The sequence below is a fragment of the Dama dama genome, chromosome 15, assembly GCF_033118175.1.
Source record: "Dama dama isolate Ldn47 chromosome 15, ASM3311817v1, whole genome shotgun sequence".
NCBI lineage: Eukaryota > Metazoa > Chordata > Mammalia > Artiodactyla > Cervidae > Dama > Dama dama.
The window spans coordinates 14,687,445-14,708,039 of NC_083695.1; the positions used below are offsets into that span (position 1 = coordinate 14,687,445).

Consider the following 20,595-nt stretch of genomic DNA (forward strand, 5'->3'; position numbering starts at 1 on the left):
ATGGTTTGAGAATCTCCGTCATCAGTCTTCAGGCTTTAACCAGTCTTCCTTTGTTTCTGCATTTTCTCACTTCTCTCATCATTAACTGCTTGAGTCTCCTCTCTGGAACTCAGTTATCATATTCTTCATCTGTTTGATTCTTCTTTATTTTTTCTAATTCTTTGTTAAAAACTACCTTCTCCCTCTGTTCATCCAGTCTTCTCCCAAACTGTTTATTATGATCATTACCTTGAACTCTGTCAGGTATATTGCCTATCTCCACATCACTTAGTTCTTCTGGGGGCTTTATTTTTTTCTTCTTGGAATGTGTTCCTCTGTCATCTCATTTTTCCTAATTTGCTGTTCTTACTTCTATGTATCTGGTGGATTGGTTACATTTCCCGACCTGGGAGAAGTGGCGTCCTGTAGGTTCCAGCAGCACATTCTCCTCTGGATACCATAGCTGCATGCTGCAGGAGTACCCCTGTTGGGTTGCCTTGGTCCTTCTCTTGAGGCAGGCTGGCTATTGTGGATGGTCTCCTAGGCATTGCTGGGCCCTGGTCCCTTTGATCGTCAAGTCCTGCCTTCTTGCTGATGGGTGGGGTGAGGCCCAGGGACTTCTGAGACTGCTGTCTCCATACTGGTGTGTGGGACCCCCTCCAGTGCAGGTGACCATGATGAAGCTGTAGTGTCTGCTCAGACCCTGGGTCCCACACCTCTTGAAATGCCTGAATATTCCCCTTTGTCCCTGAGCAGTGGAGAAGGACCAAAGGGATTAGTACAGTACATGCTCCCCACAGTGTTTCAGGTCATCCTTCTGGTCAGTGAGTTCTGGATCTGAAATCAGCTCACCTCCAGGAACTGAGCAAGGCATCTTGATTGTTTATTAGAGCAGCTGTTACCCTCCTGTTTCTCTGTTCTTGCCCTTTCCTTTGGTTATAGATGTTAAACAGTGTTGTGTGTGTGTGTGCACATGTGTGTGCATGTGCCCGTGTACCTCTAAGGATACCATGATCTATTAACTCTCTCCACACTCCCTGTGGGGCAGACACGGTGGTAACTGTGATCCCTGGGCTTCCCCATTGGCCCCTGTTAATTTATTGTCATCTCCACGGATGTTAATGGGCTCAGCTGTGACCTCCTCTCCTTTCCTGGCCCACAGCGTGGACTGAACACGGTATGCCTGTTACCAGCACAGTCTGGACTGCCTTGGTGCACAGTGGGCCCTCTGGGGCCTCCCATGGAGTGTTCCTTTGCTTGCTGTTCTGGATTCTTTTACTGTATATGGGCATGCCCACAGATCTCAGCCTCCTCACTCCCTCTTCTGTTTTCCAGAGCAGCTGAGTCATGTCTGCTTTTCTCTGCATTGGCCACCATTTACTCTAGACCTGTAAGAGCCACCCCTGGGACCTGCTACCTCAGGAAAGTTAATTCTTACAGCAACCTGTGTGTATAATCTCTTTTCCTTCCTCAGGCCTGGCACTTTCCTAGATGGGGAGCTCACCTTTACTAGAGAAGAGTAGGCCCCCTCTACCGATAGTTTCAGGGATCTGTGAGGGTGACTCATATCTTTCTCACTTGTTTCAGGATCCCAGATTTTCCTAGCCAGGGATCTGATTTTAGCATAGCAGACTTGCTTGGCTGTGCTTCTGAATGTCTCTGGAGCTCTTCAGTTCTGTTAGATCTTTTTGCTGTGTCGCTGTTTCTGTTCTCTCACTACAGGTGATAACGGCCTCTTTCCAATTATCAAGTTGCCCCCTAGTCTTTAGCTGTCTGTTAATGCTCAGGATCCCTCATTATCTCTCTGTGGGGTGTCAGTCCAGCTCAGCTGTAGTCAGCCAATTCCACTGTCTCTGTGGCTTGTTCTCACCATATCTTCAACAGTCTGAATCATCACACCTGTGAGGACATTTCCTAGGCCACTTCGCTGATGTCTTTAGCAGTTCATGGCCTCATCCACCATGCCAGGGCCCGCCCTGTGTACCACCCAGGACAGTGGGGCGCTGGCTGACTGTGTCTCAGACCTCATCTTACTGCTTGTTTTCTCAGGCTCCTCGTGGCTTCACTTGTATTATTTCAGGTTCTCCACACACCTGGCGCCAAGACTGGGTTTACTGGGAAAAACAGTAACGAAGGCAGAGGAAGCTGGGGCAGCTGTTAGACCCAGATGCCGATCGAGCTCTCAAGGTGGAGAGGGAAGGAAGAAAGCCTAAATAGCAAAAGCCTTAGACTGCAGTGCAGTTACCAGAAAGTTTTGGTAAAGCCAATTGAAAGTCCTTGAGCCAAAGTGACCATTTAGAGGAGCCTGTGTCTCCTAGATGACATCTACACCAGCATCCCTGCTGGGTGCACTTGCTGGCCAGGAGCAAACCCGGGCCTCTGTGCAGATGCAGTGATGGACTTCAGAGCACAACATCCAAGACCCTTGGTCATTGTCATTTTCTGCAGTTGGAACCTGGGAGATCTGAAAGATGCATACTTGTGGCTGCCACAAATATGATACATTTTATTTCTCCTATTTTTAATACCTTTAAATTAACCAATATTTATTTAATATCTTTGCCCCTTCCCAAAATAATATAACACCTTCAAATTGTTTAACTTTTCTCACCACAGGTTGTTGATCAGTATTTTAGGTTTGTGTGTATGTGTGTGTGTGTGTGTGTGTGTAAGATGTGATGTCTGTTTATAGATTCCTTTTGTTGATTTTTTGCATATAAATATTCAGCTGTTCCAGCACCTTTGTTGAAAAGCCTATGATTTCTCCATTGAGTTACCTTTGTTCCTTATTCAAAGGTCAGTCAGCTATATTTCTGAGCCTACTTTTGGACACTCTATTCTGTTTCATTAAAGTATATGTCTACTCTTTTGCTAATATATCACACTGTCCCACTTTATAGTGGATAGTAAATCAGTTTGTTAACAACCACAAAATAACTTGTTAGGATTTTTATTGGAATTACATGAATAAAATTAAGTTGGGAAGAACTGGCATCTTTACAATATTGACTATTCCTACCCATGTTCATTGGAACAACAGACTGGTTCAAAATTGGGAAAGGGGTACAACAAAGCTGTATATTGTCACCCTGCTTACTTAACTTTTATGCAGAGTACATCATGTGGAATGCTGGGCTAGATGCATCACAGGCTTTGCTCAAAACTGGCAGGAGAAATATCAACAGCCTCAGATATGCAGATGACACCACCTTATGGCAGAAAGTGAAGAGGAACTAAAGAGCCTCCTGATGAAAGTGAAAGAGGAGAGTGAAAAAGCTGGCTTAAAACTCAACATTCAAAAAGCTAAGATCATGGCATCCAGTCCTACCACTTCATGGCAAATAGATGGGGAAAATGTGGAAGCAGTGTCAGATTTCATTTTCTTGGGGTCCAGAATCAATGCAGACAGTAAGTGCAGCCACAAAATTAAAAGACACTTGCTCTATATAAGAATAGCTATGTCAAACCTAGACAGTATATTAAAAAGCAGAGACATCACTTTGCTGACAAAGGTCTGTGTAGTCAAAACTATGGTTTTTCCAGTAGTCATGTAAGGATCTGAGAGTTGGACCATAAAGAAGGCTAAGCACCAATGTATTGACACTTATGAACTGTGGTGCTGGAGAATAGTCTTGAGAGTCCCTTGAACAGCAAAGAGATCAAACCAGTCAATCCTAAAGGAAATCAACTCTCAATATTCATTGCATTCGAGTTTTGTTTATTGACCTGTATCCTTCAGTGTCCCTATATTTGTTTATTAGTTCCAGGAATTATTTTGTAGATTCTTTGGCACTTCCCCATAGACATGCTGTGCTGTGTACTTCATCGTTCACTCATGTCTGACTTTTTGTGACCCCAAGGACTGTAACCCTCCAGTCTCCTCTGTCCATTGAGATTCTCAGGCAAGAATACTGGAGTGGGTTGCCATGCCGTCCTCCAGAGAATCTTCCAGACCCAGGGATTGAACCTAGGTCTTCTGCATTGCAGGCAGATTCTTTACTGTCTGAACTACCAGGAAGCCCAAGAATACTGGAGTGGGTAGCCTACTCCTTCCCCAGGGGATCTTCCTGACCCAGGAATCAAACTGGGTCAATTCAATTTCTGCATAGCAGGTGGATTCTTTACCAGCTGAGCTACCAGGGAAGCCCCTACATAGGCATATTCATCTGCAAATACAGTTTTACTTCTTCCCTCCCAATCTGTAAACCTTATTTACTTTTCTTGTCTTATTGCATTAGCTACAACTTCCAGTGTGATGTGAAATAGAAGTAAAAGAGAGGGCACCCTAGCCTTACAACCATTATTAGGAGGAAAACATTCAGTCTCTTAACATTTAGTATGGTGTTAGCTATAGGGGTTCTTTTGTAGATGTTTCTTCTTAAGTCAAAGAAATTCTCTGTCCCTGGTTTGCTGAGAGTATTTTGTCAAATATCTTTCCTGCATAAGTGAATATCATCATATGATTTTTTCTTTAGTTTATTGATGCAGTAGATTACATTTTTAATTTGAATATTGAACTCATTTGCATAACTACAATAAACATCACTTGGTCATGGTGTATAACTCTTTTTATTCATGTTGAATTCTATTGGCTAATTTTGTTGTGAATTTTTTAATCTATTCTGAAGAGGCATATTGACCTGCACTTTTTTTTTTCCTTGTAATGTCATTATCTTGTTTGGGTCTCATGACAGTTGCTGGCTTCATAGAATGAGTTAGGGACTCTTTCTTCTGCAGCTACTTTCTGAGAGAGATTCATTTTTTTTCTATAAGGATGTGATAGAATTCTCTAGGGAAATCACCTAGGCCTTGTGGTCTCTTTTCTGGAAGGTTATAAATTATTGACTTAATTTCTTTAATAGATGTACATGCTTTCAGATTATTTCTACTGTGAGATTTCTAGTAGTTAGTGTCTTTCCAATATTTGACTTATTTTATCTAAGTTATCAAAATTTTTGTCAAAGAATTATTCATAGCATTTCTTTAAATGTCCATGGAATTAGTAGTGACAACCCTCCTTTCATTATTTACATTACTAATTTGTGTTTTTTAGAACACTCCCTCACACCATATACAAAAATAAACTCAAAATTGTTTGAAGACTGAAATATAAGACATGACATCATAAAACTCCTAGAAGAGAACATAGGCAAAACATCCTCAGACATAAATCACAGCAACATTTTCTTAGGTCAGTCTTCCAAGGCAAAAGAAATAAAAGCTAAAATAAATGAGACCAGGACTTCCTAGTGGTCCAGTAGTTAAGACTCTGATTTCCCAATGCAGAGGTCCCAGGTTTGATCCATCGTCAGGGAACTAGATCCCGCATGCTGCAACTAAGATCCTGTGTGCTACAGCTAAGACCCAGCACAGCCAAGTAAAAATTTTTAAATAGTTTATTAAATAAAATTAAAATAAAATGAAAATAATAATATAAAATTAATTAAATTTTAAAATAAAAATTCAAAATAAAATAATTAAATAAAAGTGAATAAAATTTTAAAATTAATTAACTAAATGAAAATGACAAAAAATAAATGAGACCTGGACTTTCCTGGTGGTCCAGTGGTTAAGAATTCACCTGCCAATGCAGGGGACATGGGTTTGATCCCCAGTCTGGGGAGATCCCACCTGCCGCGGAGCAAGTAGGCTCATGCAGCATAGCTACTGAGCCCGTGTTCTAGAGTCCATTCTCCACAAAAGAGAAGCTGCCACAGTGAGAAACCCATGCATCCCAACTGGAGAGTAGTCCCCATTCGCTACCACTAGAGGAAGCCTGCGTCCAGCAACAAAGAGGCAGCATAGCCAGAAATAAATAAATATTTAAAAAATAAATGAATGAGGCCTAGTCAAATTTAAAGGCTTTCACACAGCCAAGGAAGACATAAAAATTTTTTTAAGAATGAAAAGGCTACCCAGAAGGAGAGAAAGAAATAATGTAACCAATAGGGTGCTATCATGGAAAATACAAAAAGAGCTCATATAACTCAGTATTAAAGAAACAAACAACCCAGCCAAGAAGTAGGCAGAAAATCTACACAGACATTTCTCCAAAGAAGATTACAGGTGGCCAACAGGCACATGAAAAATACTCAGTGTGACTAATTATTAGAGAGACATAAATCAAAACTACAGTGAAGTATCCCCTCACACCTGTCAAAATGGCCACTTTCAAAAAGATGACAAATAATATATGCTGGAGAAAGTATAGAGAAAAGAGAGCCCTCCTACACTGCTGGTGGGAATGTAAACTGGTGCAGCTTCTATGGGAAACATTATGGTGGTTCCTTAGAAAACTAAAAATAGGGTTACTGTATGATTTCAAATCCTAAAAGATCGTGCTGTTAAAGTACTGCAGTCAATATGAAAGAAAAAACTCAGCAGTGGCCACAGGACTGGAAAAGGTCAGTTTTCATTCCAATCCCAAATAAGGGCGATGCCAAAGAATGTTCAAACTACTGCACTCATTTCACATGCTAGCAAGGTTATGCTCAAAATCCTTCAAGCTAAGCTTCAACAGTGTGTGAACCGAAAACTTCCAGATGTTCAAGCTGAGTTTAGAAAAGGCAGAGGAACCAGAGATCACATTGCCAACATCCATTGGATCATAGAAAAAGCAAGAGAATTCCAGAAAATCATCTACTTCTGCTTCATTCACTGTGCTAAAGTCTTTGACTGTGTGGATCACAACAAACTGTGGGAAATTCTTAAGGGGATGGGGATACCAGAACAGCTTACCTGTCTCCTGAGTAACCTGTATGCAAGTCAAGAAGCAATAGTTAGAACTAAACATGGAACAACAAACTGATTGAAAATTGGGAAAGGAGTACGTCAAAGCTATATTTGTCACCCTGCTTATTTAACTTATATGCAGAACACATCATGCAAAATCCCAGGCTGGATGAAGATCAAGCTGGAACTAAGATTGCCAAGAGAAATGTCAATAACCACAGATATGCGGATGACACCACCCATGGCAGAAAGTGAAGAGGAACTCAAGAGCCTCTTGATGAGGGTAAAAGATGAGAATGAAAAAGCTGACTTAAAACTCAACATTCAAAAAGCTAGGATCATGGCATCAGGTCCCGTCACCTCATGGCAAATGTTGTTGTTCAGTCCTGTCTGACTCTTTGTGACCCCACGGACTGCAGGACACCAGGCTTCCCTGACCTTCACCATCTCCCAAAGCTTGCTCAAACTCATGTCCATTGAGTCAGTGATGCCATCCAGCTATCCCATCATTTGTCATCCCCTTCTCCTGCATTCAATCTTTCCCAGGACCAGGGTCTTTTCTAATGAGTCATCTCTTCGCCTCAGGCAGCCAAAATATTGGAGCTTCAGGTTCAACATCAGTTCTTCCAATAAATATACAGGATTGGTTTCCTTTAGGATTGACTGGTTTGATCTCCTTATAGTACAAGGGACTCTTAAGAGTCTCCTCCAACAGCACAGTTCAAAAGCATCAGTTTTTTTGGCGCTAGGTCTTCTTTATAGTCCAACTGTCACATCCATACATGATTACTGGAAAAACCATAGCTTTGACTGTACAGACCTTTGTCAGTAAAGTAATGCCTCAGCTTTTTAATACACTGTCTATGTTTGTCACCAGTAAAGAATCTGCCTGCAATACAGGAGACCCAGGTTCGATCCCTAGGTCAGGAAGATCCCCTGGAGAAGGGCATGACAACTCACTCCAGTATTCTTGCCTGGAGAATTCCATGGATAGAGAAGCCTGGTGGGCTACAGTCCATGGAGTCGCAAAGAGTTGGACCTGACTGAGCGATTATCACATTAGGTTTGTCAAAGCTTTCCTTCAAAAAAGCAAGCGTCTTTTAATTTCATGGCTGCAGTCACCCATCTGCAGTGATTTTGGAGCCCAAGAAAATAAAGTCTGTCACAGTTTCCATTGTTTCCCCATCTATTTGCAATGAAGTGATGGGACTGAATGCCATGATCTTAGTTTTTTGAATGCTGAGTTTTAAGCCAGCTTTTTCATTCTCCTCTTTCACCTTCATCACGAGGCTCTTTAGTTTCTCTTTGCTTTCTGCCATGAGAGTGGTGTTATCTGCATATGTGAGGTTATTGATATTTCTCCCGGCAATCTTGATTCCAGCTTGTGCTTTATCCAGCCCATTATTTCACCTGATAGATGGGGGGAAGGTGGAAACAGTAGCAAATAGATGGGAAAATAGTGGAAAGTGTAAACAGTGACAAACTTTATATCTTCTTGGGCTCGAAAATCTCTGTGGATGGTGACTGCAGCCATGAAATTAAAGGACGCTTGCTCCTCGGAAGAAAAGATGTGACAAACCTAAACTACCATATTAAAAAGCAGAGACATCACTTTGCTGACGAAGGTCTGTATAGCCAAAGTTATGGTTTTCCCAGTAATCATCAGAAGTATGGATGTGAGAGTTGGACCATAAAGAAGACTGAGTGCCAAAGCATTGATGCTTTTGAACTGTGGTACTGGAGAAGACTCTTGAGAGTGCCTTGGATAGCAGGGACATCAAATGAGTCAATCCTAAAGGAAACCAGTCTTGCATATTCATTGGAAGGTCTGATGCTGAAGCTGAAGCTCCAATACTTCGGCTACTTGATTTGAAGACGAACATTGAATTATAAACTCATTGGAAAAGACACTGATGCTGGGAAAGTTTGAAGGCAGGAGAAGGGGGTGACAGAGGATGAGATGGTTGGATGGCATCATTGATTCAATGGACATGAATTTGAGGAAACTCCAGGAGATGGTGAATAACAGAGGAGCCTGGTGTGCTGCAGTCCATGGGGTTGCAAAGAGCTAGACATGACTAGAGAATATTATACCTATTGAATCAGTCAGGCAGAATAAGGCAAATACTATTATGATCTTACTTACATGTAATATAAGTAATTAGAAGTTTTGGATTAGCAGATACAACCACTGTCCATAAAACAGATTAGCCACAAGGACCTACTTTATAGTCAGTATTTTAGAAATTACAGTATTTTGTAATAACCTATAATGGAAAAGAATCTGAAAAAATAACTGGGTCACTATGATGTATACCTGAAATTAGCACAATACTATACTTCAATTAAATATATATATACCTTTGTGTATCTGTCTGTCTGTGTCTCTTAGGGTCAGCAGGCCAGCACCACATTGGGGTGACCACCCTTACCTGTCCTCCCTACTCATCTGTACAGTTTCACGTACTTTACTCAGAAGATAGTTTGCAATGGCTCCTAACAAAAGAATCCTCTCATTTTCAATGTTATCTCTTAGTGGTTGTGTGAGATGTTAATATTAGGAGAAGCTGAATGGAGGCTATATTGGAATTCTCTATATTATCTTTTCAGCTTTTTTTTAAAATCCAAAGTTAATACAAAGTTAGGCCATGAAATAGGTAACCTTTATGTCAACTGTCTCCTGTAAACTCCTGAGACTTTTATAAGGGGAAAGTGGAATATTTTTAATTCAGTTTGCATCAGTTTAACCTAGAGGAGCAAAAGAAAGCTGTTAATAATTTCTCACTTTCAAGTTCAAGTAAACAAGACAGTAATGGTTCCATTATTTTAGGTCATGAGAAGGAAAGTTGCTAAAAATTATAGGTTTAGATCAGAGACTCTTGAGAGAAAAGTAGTGGAATGGTGGTCTATGAAGCCAGATTTTAAAATGAGTGAGGACATGGGAACATTGAATTATAAAGCATTTGTATATAAATAATGGTGTCTTTCAACGAGTCTGCATGGCTGAGAGAATATTATTTATAGATGCAGAAGTCTGCATACTCTTAGGATCTGGAGGAAAATCCAATAAAAAGACATCTGGGATGCCAGAAATAGAAGACAATGAATTTGATACTTTGCTAAAGGATGCAGGTGTAGGTAAATTAAACACCGTGCAGGTGAAGAACTGAATTGTGATTCAGAGGCAGTAAACAGAATGTACAGTGATCATCATACATTCATCACCCAGTTTCAGCAGTTCCTGAATTGGTTTCATCTATACCCCTGCCTACTTGCCCCTTCCCACACTGTTTTGGAAGCAAGTCCTCAACAGGCATGATGTCATCCATGTATATTTTAGTATGTATCTCTAAAAGATCCCCTTTAAAAAATAACCACCAGCAGTTTCATCCCCAACAATAACAATAATCTCTAATCTCATCAAATACCCAGTGTCTTTTCAAAACTCCAATTAGTTCATATATGTAATAAATGATTTTATTTTCTTACAGTTTGTTTGAAGCAAGATATAAAGAAATTCAAACCATTATAGTTAGACAGTGTCTGTTAAGTGTTTATAATAGACTTTGCCCCCTGAAATTTATGTATTTAAAAATCTAGATCATTTGCCTTAATTCTGAGTGTTATCACAAAATGCCATAAACTGGATGGCTTAAACAGTGAACACTTCTGGAGTCTGGGAGGTCCACGTCAAGATGCAGCATAAATCTACCATTTACTAGTTGCGTGCTGCCTGTCAACCCTTTGAAACTCTTCTGAGCATCATGTACGTGTAATACGAAGCGGCCTTGAGGGCACCTTCTGGAGATGGGCACTGTTGCCACTGTCAGGATGCTGGCCGCCCTAACACACCCACTCAGCTGTGTTACCATGGTCTTCAGGCGGAGCCTCTGTCAGTATCTCCCAGGGCTGTTGATTTTTCCCCATCAGCAATATAGGAAGTCAAAGAGTCTAGAAGCAGTACAATACATGTATTATATAACATGTACATATATTAAAATAACATGTACAATATACGTATAGATACATGTTAGTTTAGGGGCAGAGGGCTGATATTTCATTTGTTTAGAGTCTAGAAAAAAAAGTATAGACCCACAACTTCCCTTATGTCCCAACTTGATTACAGGTTCATTTCTGAAATAGGTCAGACACATAGTGATTGATTTTGAAAATGAATGGACCAGGGATAGTTACCTGGATAGTTACCAGGATAGTATATGAAGGACTCTTATCTGCTGCTAACATCTGTGTCCAAAATCTCTAACATGAAACCTTAAGAGAACTCCTGTTGGTGCCTGAGGAGTTGAGTCCTCTTGGTAATAATAACTGCTGAATGAAATCAGCCTTTGGATGGAGAAAGAATACCCCATATGGAAAGTAATTATAGCTTTTATACGTGTGTGTGTGTGTGTGTGTGTGTGTGTGTGTGTGTGCACACTTTCACAGCTTTTTGGAGACTACAGCCTATTTCTTCATGAGACCAAAAATTGGAGAGAAGGAAGTGTCCCCAAATGTTTTCTTCAGTATCTGGCATGAATTCAGCTCTGACTTTAAAGACTTTTGGAAGAAAGAGAACAAACTTATTCTACAAGAAAGGTAGGTGTTTTTCATTTACACAGTGGCATTTTAAAACTGGTGTTTTCTCAGGTGTGACCTGTTAGGGGTTGCCAACTTTCACAGCCTGAATGAAAAACTCGGTCCTCACCATGGGGTTTCCAGTCTCAGAGGGTGTTGAGGTTGGGCAGTACTTGGGGTTCAAGTAAGAAGAGTCAGCACAGTGGCTGTGGTGCTGCAAAGGGCAGCTGGGGTGATGGTTTGCCAGGACCACTGTCTGGTAGACCAGATGATGTGGTGAGGAAGCCACACAGAACAGACAGGTAAGAAGAGGAGTGAAAGAACCCTGCTGAGATAACAGACCCACTCATTTCCAGAAAACCTTAAGAAGGTAAGATGAATCAGTTTGGTTTAACTTTTGCTCGATTCATGGGATACTGTCAAAAATTTCACCATTCATACCAAAATTTCTCCCAGGTGTCACCAAGAAAAAGATGATCAATATTTTTAAGAGATATTTTCAAGACTCTTATCAGGTCATATCACATTTCCTTAAGTATATCTTCAGAAATGAAGGGAAATTTCCCTTCTTAAGTACATGGAATAGAGTCTCTGTCCCTTGATTATGAAGCTTACACAAGTGCGTTGTTACCAAGTTGAGAAGCATGTCCCCAGATTGTGGGGTCTGAAGGGAGAATGAAAGGGAAGCCAAACCCTAATCCTGAGCTTATTAGTGCACTTCCCACATCCTGACCCTAACAAGGACTTTGCTTTAGAAAACGTACCTCTTAAGGGACTTTATTCATCATACTACAAAGTTCACAATTGTTTTTCATATCGTCTTCATTTTGGTCTTGCTTATATACGAAACCATGCTGGCTCACCTAGTTTTCACTTGTAAGTATATTTCGATCAGTCTTTAAATCAGGTGAAATTACTTGCTGACACATGCTGAGCATGTGGACTCTTCTCACTAATAGAATTACCTACCTAGAGCCCGTGACTCCATCAGAGCAGGAAGTCTGCCTCAGTGACCAGTGGATGGAAAGAGAGGAGTCTGAAAGGAAGGGAAACACTGTAAACATCTACTTGTAGATAGTGAACTTGTTCTACCTCAAGATGCATCACCCAGGTTAATATAAAGGACCTTTGCCAAGAGTCCAGGCTGGTGAGGCAGGAGAGAGAACTGAGTGAACATGGGCCTGTCTGGACCACTGTTCAGACGTGGATGTTTCCAGCTTTTCACCGAGCAAGGCTTGCTGGGTTTGGAAAATGGTGAGGAGGAAACTGTTCTGAACTTTGGCATGTCGCAGACAGCCTCCCTTCCTGGTGCTCCCTGCTTCCACGCATGCCTCTTTTCAGCTCTGACCTAAGCCTGGGAAGGGCCTGGGGCTCAGTCACACCGGGAAACAATATGGAAAGACCAGTGTTTCACTTTGCACAGCAGCTGGGACGATGCTGATCTCAGAGGGAGAGATCCTAGTTCCCTGGCCAGGAATTAAACCTGGGGGACCTGGATGAAAACCAAGAGTCCTAGCCACTAGACTACCAGGGACTAGAGGCGAGACGCAGAAGTGGCCCGGACTCTTGCCCCTGTTTGTAAGCAAGACTGTGTCAAAGAGGCAAAAACTGTAAAAGCAGGTCCAACATTTGTGATTAGATACATAGCACAGCGTATGGGAGCGCACACAGGAAAACAGTTTGTTCATCCAGCTCAGAAGGAGGGCAGAGAGAGAGACACACCTGGAGAGGAGTGTGGAGTGAGTGAGGAGGAACACAGTCTGGACGTGATTTAAGTCACTTATACGGGACAGCCCTGCTAGGTCTTTGTTTACCTTTGGCCAATTACCTTGTTTCTTTCTTCACACCTGACTGGTCCACGCACCTTCCCAAAGATGTGTGTGCAACTTTCTTCATAGAGGCCTATGGGTGCACACTTCTTATGGGGTGGGGTCCCTTCCCTTTTCAACCCCAGAGAAGACTTCCTGAACATGTGCAGACAGGGAAGTCTTCCTTGACCTCAGGAGTGGGCACCTTTTCTCTTTGCGTTAGCAGAACTCAGCTTTTACCACTAGCTTTGTCCTTGGAGCATCTGGGTGAGAATAAAGCTTGAATTTTACTCCACTTGACAAATACCAGGTGTCCGGCCCAGAGGCCCGCTATCTCCTACCTCAATACCGACAGAGTGGAAATGGCGAGAGGTAGGCACGGACAGAGCAGGAGTGGCGAGGGCCTGAGGGCACATAAGTGAGCAAGGGATTCTTAGCTAAGGGCCTGGCATGAGATCGCAGGCGGTCTCTCATCCGAGCTCTCTTCACCACATGGCCTGTCCAGAAGTTCTGAGTGGCTCCCATGGAGATGATGTTGGCCCGGAGCAAGTCATTCACTGTCAGGAATGGCAAAGGCCTTGTCCCTGAGATAGAGCTGGGTTTCCAGGTAACACTGTTGACAACAGTCCACTCTTTATGAGATCTTAGGCATTGGGCATGCTTGCTGACTATCTCATACTTTTTTTTTCTACTTTTTCTACTTTTATACTTTATACTTTTTATACTTCCTCCTGTGCTTAAAGAAATCCAGTGGGCTTTTTGGCTCGCTGGAGGTGACTTCATTTCATCTCGGTAGTGATGTTCACGGGCAGGTGACTGGTGCTGTCCACCGCACACTGCTTGCTTGCTCTTAACAGAGGAGTGAGGAGGATCAGGGCAGTTGAGAGCACTCCTTTGCCCTCCAGAGGACAGGACAGAAGGTGTCTGTGGGTGTCTCACTGCAGAAATGCTAACTGCAGCCTGGGATTGGGTGGGGGCGTTGGTCACGTGTGTCTGTACCTGCCACCCTCCACCTGTCTTTTCAGTGTCCTCTCCTCCTCCCATCCTCCCTCTTCTCCTCTCTTTCTCTCTCTCATCTGCACTCTTGCCTTCTCTCACCTTTCAGCTCCCTCCCTCCAACTCGCTCTGTGCTTTAGCACAATTTCCAGGCCAGGCTGTTTCTTTAAGGGTGAACCCCTGGCCATCAGTCCAGCTGGGCTCACATTCTCCCAACTCAGGAGGAGAGGGCATTCTCGAGCTTCTAGAAAAATCCCAGAGAGTGATTCCAGATGAGTCGTATTCATCTTTGGATCAGCCACAGTGGCCAAAGGTTGGTTCTATGGGGACTGTAATTGGTTCAGCAGTCCTGCAGCCAGAGAGGATTGCCGTGAGTGACAGCTCCCTTCTTGGCACTGTCACTGGAGTTAGGGAGGAGCAAGTAAATGATAATCTACTAGCTCTAATTTATTAAGCCTTTATTTTTTTTCCATTTATTTTTATTAGTTGGAGGCTAATTACTTTATAATATTGTAGTGGTTTTTGTCATACATTGACATGAATCAGCCATGGATTTACGTGTATTCCCCATCCCGATCCCCCCTCCCACCTCCCTCCCCACCCCATCCCTCTGGGTCTTCCCACTACACCAGCCCGGAGCACTTGTCTCATGCATCCAACCTGGGCTGGTGATCTGTTTCACCCTTGATAATATTCATGTTTCGATGCTCTTCTCTCAAAACATCCCACCCTCGCCTTCTCCCACAGAGTCCAAAAGTCTGTTCTGTACTTCTGTGTCTCTTTTTCTGTTTTGCATATAGGGTTATCGTTACCATCTTTCTAAATTCCATATATATGCGTTAGTATACTGTATTGTCTTTATCTTTCTGGCTTACTTCACTCTGTATAATGGGCTCCAGTTTCATCCATCTCATTAGAACTGATTCAAATGAATTCTTTTTAATGGCTGAGTAATATTCCATAGTGTATATGTACCACAGCTGTGGTACTTATTTTTTGTTTGTTTGTTTGTTTTTTAATTTATTTATTTTTTCAGTGGGTTTTGTCATACATTGACATGAATCAGCAATAGATTTACACGTATTCCCCATCCCGATCCCCCCTCCCACCTCCCTCTCCACCCGATTCCTCTGGGTCTTCCCAGTGCACCAGGCCAGAGCACTTGTCTCATGCATCCCACCTGGGCTGGTGATCTGTTTCACCATAGATAGTATACATGCTGTTCTTTCAAAACATCCCACCCTCACCTTCTCCCACAGAGTTCAAAAGTCTATTCTGTATTTCTGTGTCTCTTTTTCTGTTTTGCATATAGGGTTATCGTTACCATCTTTCTAAATCCCATATATATGTGTTAGTATGCTGTAATGTTCTTTATCTTTCTGGCTTACTTCACTCTGTATAATGGGCTCCAGTTTCATCCATCTCATTAGAACTGGTTCAAATGAATTCTTTTTAATGGCTGAGTAATATTCCATGGTGTATATGTACCACAGCTTCCTTATCCATTCATCTGCTGATGGGCATCTAGGTTGCTTCCATGTCCTGGCAATTATAAACACTGCTGCGATGAACATTGGGGTGCACGTGTCTCTTTCAGATCTGGTTTCCTCAGTGTGTATGCCCAGAAGTGGGATTGCTGGGTCATATGGCAGTTCTATTTCCAGTTTTTTAAGAAATCTCCATACTGTTCTCCATAGTGGCTGTACTAGTTTGCATTCCCACCAACAGTGTAAAAGGGTTCCCTTTTCTCCACACCCTCTCCAGCATTTATTGCTTGTAGACTTTTGGATAGCAGCCATCCTGACTGGCGTGTAATGGTACCTCATTGTGGTTTTGATTTGCATTTCTCTGATAATGAGTGATGTTGAGCATCTTTTCATGTGTTTGTTAGCCATCTGTATGTCTTCTTTGGAGAAATGTCTGTTTAGTTCTTTGGCCCATTTTTTGATTGGGTCATTTATTTTTCTGGAATTGAGCTTCAAGAGTTGCTTGTATATTTTTGAGATTAATCCTTTGTCTGTTTCTTCATTTGCTATTATTTTCTCCCAATCTGAGGGCTGTCTTTTCACCTTACTTATAGTTTCCTTTGTGTGCAAAAGCTTTTAAGTTTAAGTAGGTCCCATTTGTTTAGTTTTGCTTTTATTTCCAATATTCTGGGAGGTGGGTCATAGAGGATCTTGCTGTGGTTTATGTCGGAGAGTGTTTTGCCTATGTTCTCCTCTAGGAGTTTTATAGTTTCTGGTCTTACATTTAGATCTTTAATCCATTTTGAGTTTATTTTTGTGTATGGTGTTAGAAAGTGTTCTAGTTTCATTCTTTTACAAGTGGTTGACCAGCTTTCCCAGCAGCTGTGGTACTTATTAAGCCTTTAAAAATAACCTGTGTAATTACCAGAATGTCTTAGCACGTCTTGAACTCAAGAGATGCTTTAATGGCATAGTTGAAATTTTCCTTTCTGATCAAGTTTTCCTTTCTCTAATTTGTAATGTATACATTGAATAATAGTTTAAGGTTGTAAATACTCTATAAAAATCATTACTAATTGTTGTTCGAGTATGGAGTGGTAGTAATGTGTTTTTGGCTTTTTCTGATGACTTATATGATTTAATAGATATATTTCTTGAAACGGTGAGTTTCTAGTCTATGGGGAAAAGATCTGCTGTCTTTCTAATCAATGGGGTGTGGAAAACACAAGCATTTCCTGACCAAAGTTTTTATTGGCTTTTCAGGTAAGTGCTAGAGGTAAAGAATCCACCTCCAAGGCAGGAGATGTAAGAGACTCGTGTTTGATCCCTGCGTCAGCTAGATCCTGTGGAAAAGGGCATGGGAACCCACTCCAGTATTCTGGCCTGGAGAATCCCTTGGACAGGAGCCTGGTGGGCTACAGTCCATGGGGTCTTAAAGAGTCGGACACAACTGAAGTGACTTAGCATGCACACATGTTTGCTGGCTTGAGCCCTAGACACACATGGCTTCAAAGTTAGCAAAGTGGAGACAGTAATAGCTGTCCTGCAGAGAGACGATAACTGAACAAGGTGCTATATTAGAGTATGTAGGGCAGTGTCTCCGTGATCAGTATTCAGTGGCTGTTGTTCATCATTTAATATAAATGACCTCCTGATTATGATGACCCACAAGGTCATGTGACATTCTGACAAGGCATGTTAAGAACATATCTGTAAATACAAGCCATTATTGTGGTGCAGTTGCCTTCTTGGTTGGTAAAATGTCTTGATTCTGAGTCCAAGGATGAACTTTTGTTTGAAGATGCTGAAGTGACCTGTCCTTTCTTGGTTTTAAATCATGCTCTACTCCTCTTTTGATGCTTTAGACAGCAGACCCATTGGTTTTGTCTTGAGTCAGAAAAAAAAATTTTTTTTCATGTATGTGGAACTAGGTTTGTACACTTATTAATTAGAGGTCCATCTCCAGAGAAATCTGGACTCATTGAGCAACACAAAATATGAAAAAAAAATTTTTTTAATGTCAGCTTGACTCTATCCAGAGGATGGGAACAGACTGACATGAGTGCTGCCCAAGCACATTGTCTGCGTGTGAGGACCCAGGGACCCCAGCTCATCTCCAAGGGGCTGCCAGCATCCCCGACCTCTCGGGAGGCCCAGGGAGCTCAGGGGATAGGAGCTAGGTGACTTAGGACAGGGTGAAGGAGGCACTGGTGCTTTTCTTTCTTTCTTTCTTTTTTTTTGTATTAAAAAAAATTTGTATTGGCGTATAGTTACTGTGCAAGTTTGTGTTAGTTTCTGCTATACAGCAAAGTGAACCAGCTATATGTGTGTGTGTGTGTGTGTGTGTAATATATCCCCTCTGTTGACACATGATTTTCTGCAGTGATGGAGGGACCATGGTCCTGAGGGAGACAGTTGTGCCCAAGACAGCTTCATTGCTGGCAAATGCTCTGTTATACCCAGGCTCGGTTTTTAGGCAGAGTCCAGTCGTGTGACGTGTGGTCATCGTCTCCTTCCATGTTGAGTTTCCAGGCCCAGGAGACCCTCAGTCATTTGATGGCGACCCTGAGTCTCTGGAGCTGACAGCCTAGCCCTGGTACAGTGTGATGGTCAGGGAAAGCAACAAAGGGGGATCAGTTCCTCCAGAATTCTGTTGACGCAGATCTGTTTAGGAGCGTACCAGGTGGTCCTGGGGGTGAGAGTGTCCTAGACAAGGAGACCAATCTCCAGGAGCCAGGCCTCAAGCCCCATCATGCAGTGAGGCCTGTCACCATTTCATTTGTGGTCAGCTTGAGACATTTTAATTTACTAAATCAGTGATGGCATTAGTAAGGGTTGTGCTTAAAGTGCTGTCTAACTGAATTTTCTGGTTTAATTTACTCTGAGGAACCAGGAGAAAGGGCAGCTACTCCTCCCACTCCGCAGGCGAGGCACAGTCGGATCTGGTCTCAGCCCCTGTGGTCTGTTTTTGGAGGAAAAGTGTCTGTGTTCCCTGCCTTAGGGTATTGCACATTAAACTGAAGGTGCCTCATGCACTGCTAACATTCCTTTTCCATCATTTGTATGCATATGAGCTGTGTGTTCAGGCTGAAATGGGATGTCATCAGAGTAGAAGGAAGCAACCATTTTCAAAGCAATGAAAAATAAAGTTGAGCTAAAGAGACAGACTTCCTGTTCTGTAATCATGTGTTCGTTGCACACCTAAGTGGGGCTGCCTCTTGCACCTCCACGCAGCACTGTCATATGGAGCACTATGTGAAGTTGGCCAACCACTTACCCCTTTAATTCAGGCGTCAGCTTCTAGAGAAATGACCCATAAAGAAACCTTCCTCCTAGTTCTGATCCCTGTAGCAGACGCCTTGGCTGGAAAATGACAAGACAGAACAGTGGCCAGTGGAGCCTGGGAATGTGTAAGGAATATGACGGACGCTCATTAAAGGAGTAATTCATATGCATTAAGATATAATAGGCTATTAAATTCATGAATTTATTAATTCAGCAAATATTTACATCCTGCTCTGTGCTCGGCAAATTTCCTGTCCATGTATATCTTACCCTCTAGTGAGAGAGGCAGACAATAAAAAAGTGAACACACACATTTTTAAATTATAGCTTGAAATTAGCACTATGAGGAAAGTAAAGAGTGAACCAATTTTGCAGAATGAAAAGCAGAAGAGTTTCACTTAGAAAGTGTGGTCAGAGGAGGCCTTTCTGAAGAGGCAACATTTATGCTGACACCTAAAGAACTTGAGGCTGGTGAGGGGCAGGATGGTGAACCTGGCTGGCAGAGGTGTGGGAAGGTCACAGAGCCTGACAGAAAAGACTGACTGCTCTCCAGGTCATGAGATGAATCTGAGGGAACAGGCAGGGGCCTGACCATTCAGGCCCTTGCAGTTATGCAGAAAGACTGACTTTTATCGTGGGTAGAGTAAAAGTTCTTGCAGGGCTTTTGAAAGGGAATGCCCTAATGCGATTCACACACAGAAGAGACTGTTGGGCCAAGTGGGTAGGAGATGTGGGACCATGGTATTGAGAAATGAGTTGGGAGTCACTGAGGTGGCCCAGGTGAAAGGTGTGATGATCTGGACCAGGAGAGGCAGCAAGAGGTGGCAGGAAGTGGACCTTCTGCACACACGTTATCTTGAGTTCCTGACTAGAGCAACTTTGGTGGTCAGAAAAGTCTTAAGTCTCAGCTGCATCATGACAAGCTTATGTTAATCAGATTTTAGAGATCAGGAAAGCAGACTTGCCCCTTTCTTTCTCCTAAAATGATTTACAAAAAGCCATGGCTAAGAAAAGATCTGAAACTGTGGATGTCAGAGAATGTTTTTTCTAAAACTTAGTTCTCCAAAAATGACGTAAAACTCTAAGGCAAAGGTCAGATTGAAAAAAAAGTCATTGCACTTGCTTCTTTATCTTATCATGTTTCAAGAGATATTTTTAAATTTTGGGAAAATCCTTTCTCAAAGCCTCATTTTCAAAAATGGAAAAAATTCACCCTGAAAGGCTCTAGTTTGAGCTTCTAACAGATAGTCAGGGCCAAGAGTCAAGAAACAGCTTGTCCACAGACATTTTTTGCTTTGAAAAAGGATTTAAACATTTCTGATGAAGAGACTTATGAAGGTATCCGAGCAATTATTAAATTCTCTTTAACATTTGCTAAAAGGTTCTTTTGATGTATTAGCAAAGTTTGTAGTAAAACATATTTGGATAAAAATATGGTTCATGGAGTAAAGATATTTAAAAATTACTCATTAGAAATAACATTATGGAGTTTATAAAAGCTGAAAATAGGCTTCCTTGGTGGCTCAGTGGTAAAGAACACCCCTGCCAATGCAGGAGACACAGTTTCAATCCCTGGGTTGGGAAGATACTCTGGGGAGGAGGACATGGCAACCCAATCCAGTATCAGTGCCTGGGAAATCCCATGGATAGAGGAGCTGGGCAGTCTACAGTCCATGGGGTCACAAAAGAACTGGACACGACCTAGCGACTAAACAACAGTGAACTGAAAATAATTCCTAAAGTAAGCCATTCCT

At 42.1% G+C, this 20,595-nt stretch overlaps 1 protein-coding gene and 1 non-coding gene across 2 annotated transcripts in view; one reads left to right on the forward strand and one right to left on the reverse strand.

Annotated features, from left to right (window-relative positions):
• FMN2 (formin 2) overlaps positions 1-20,595 on the forward strand; it is a 346,102-nt gene that overhangs the window by 307,434 nt on the left and 18,073 nt on the right. Inside the window, exon 16 of the mRNA XM_061161517.1 lies at positions 11,158-11,307. Coding sequence (XP_061017500.1) covers positions 11,158-11,307 — 150 coding nt within the window. The remainder of the gene's footprint in view (positions 1-11,157; positions 11,308-20,595) is intronic.
• Positions 12,749-12,820, reverse strand: TRNAE-UUC (transfer RNA glutamic acid (anticodon UUC)). The gene has a single exon. It is a non-coding gene; the product is annotated as a tRNA-Glu (tRNA).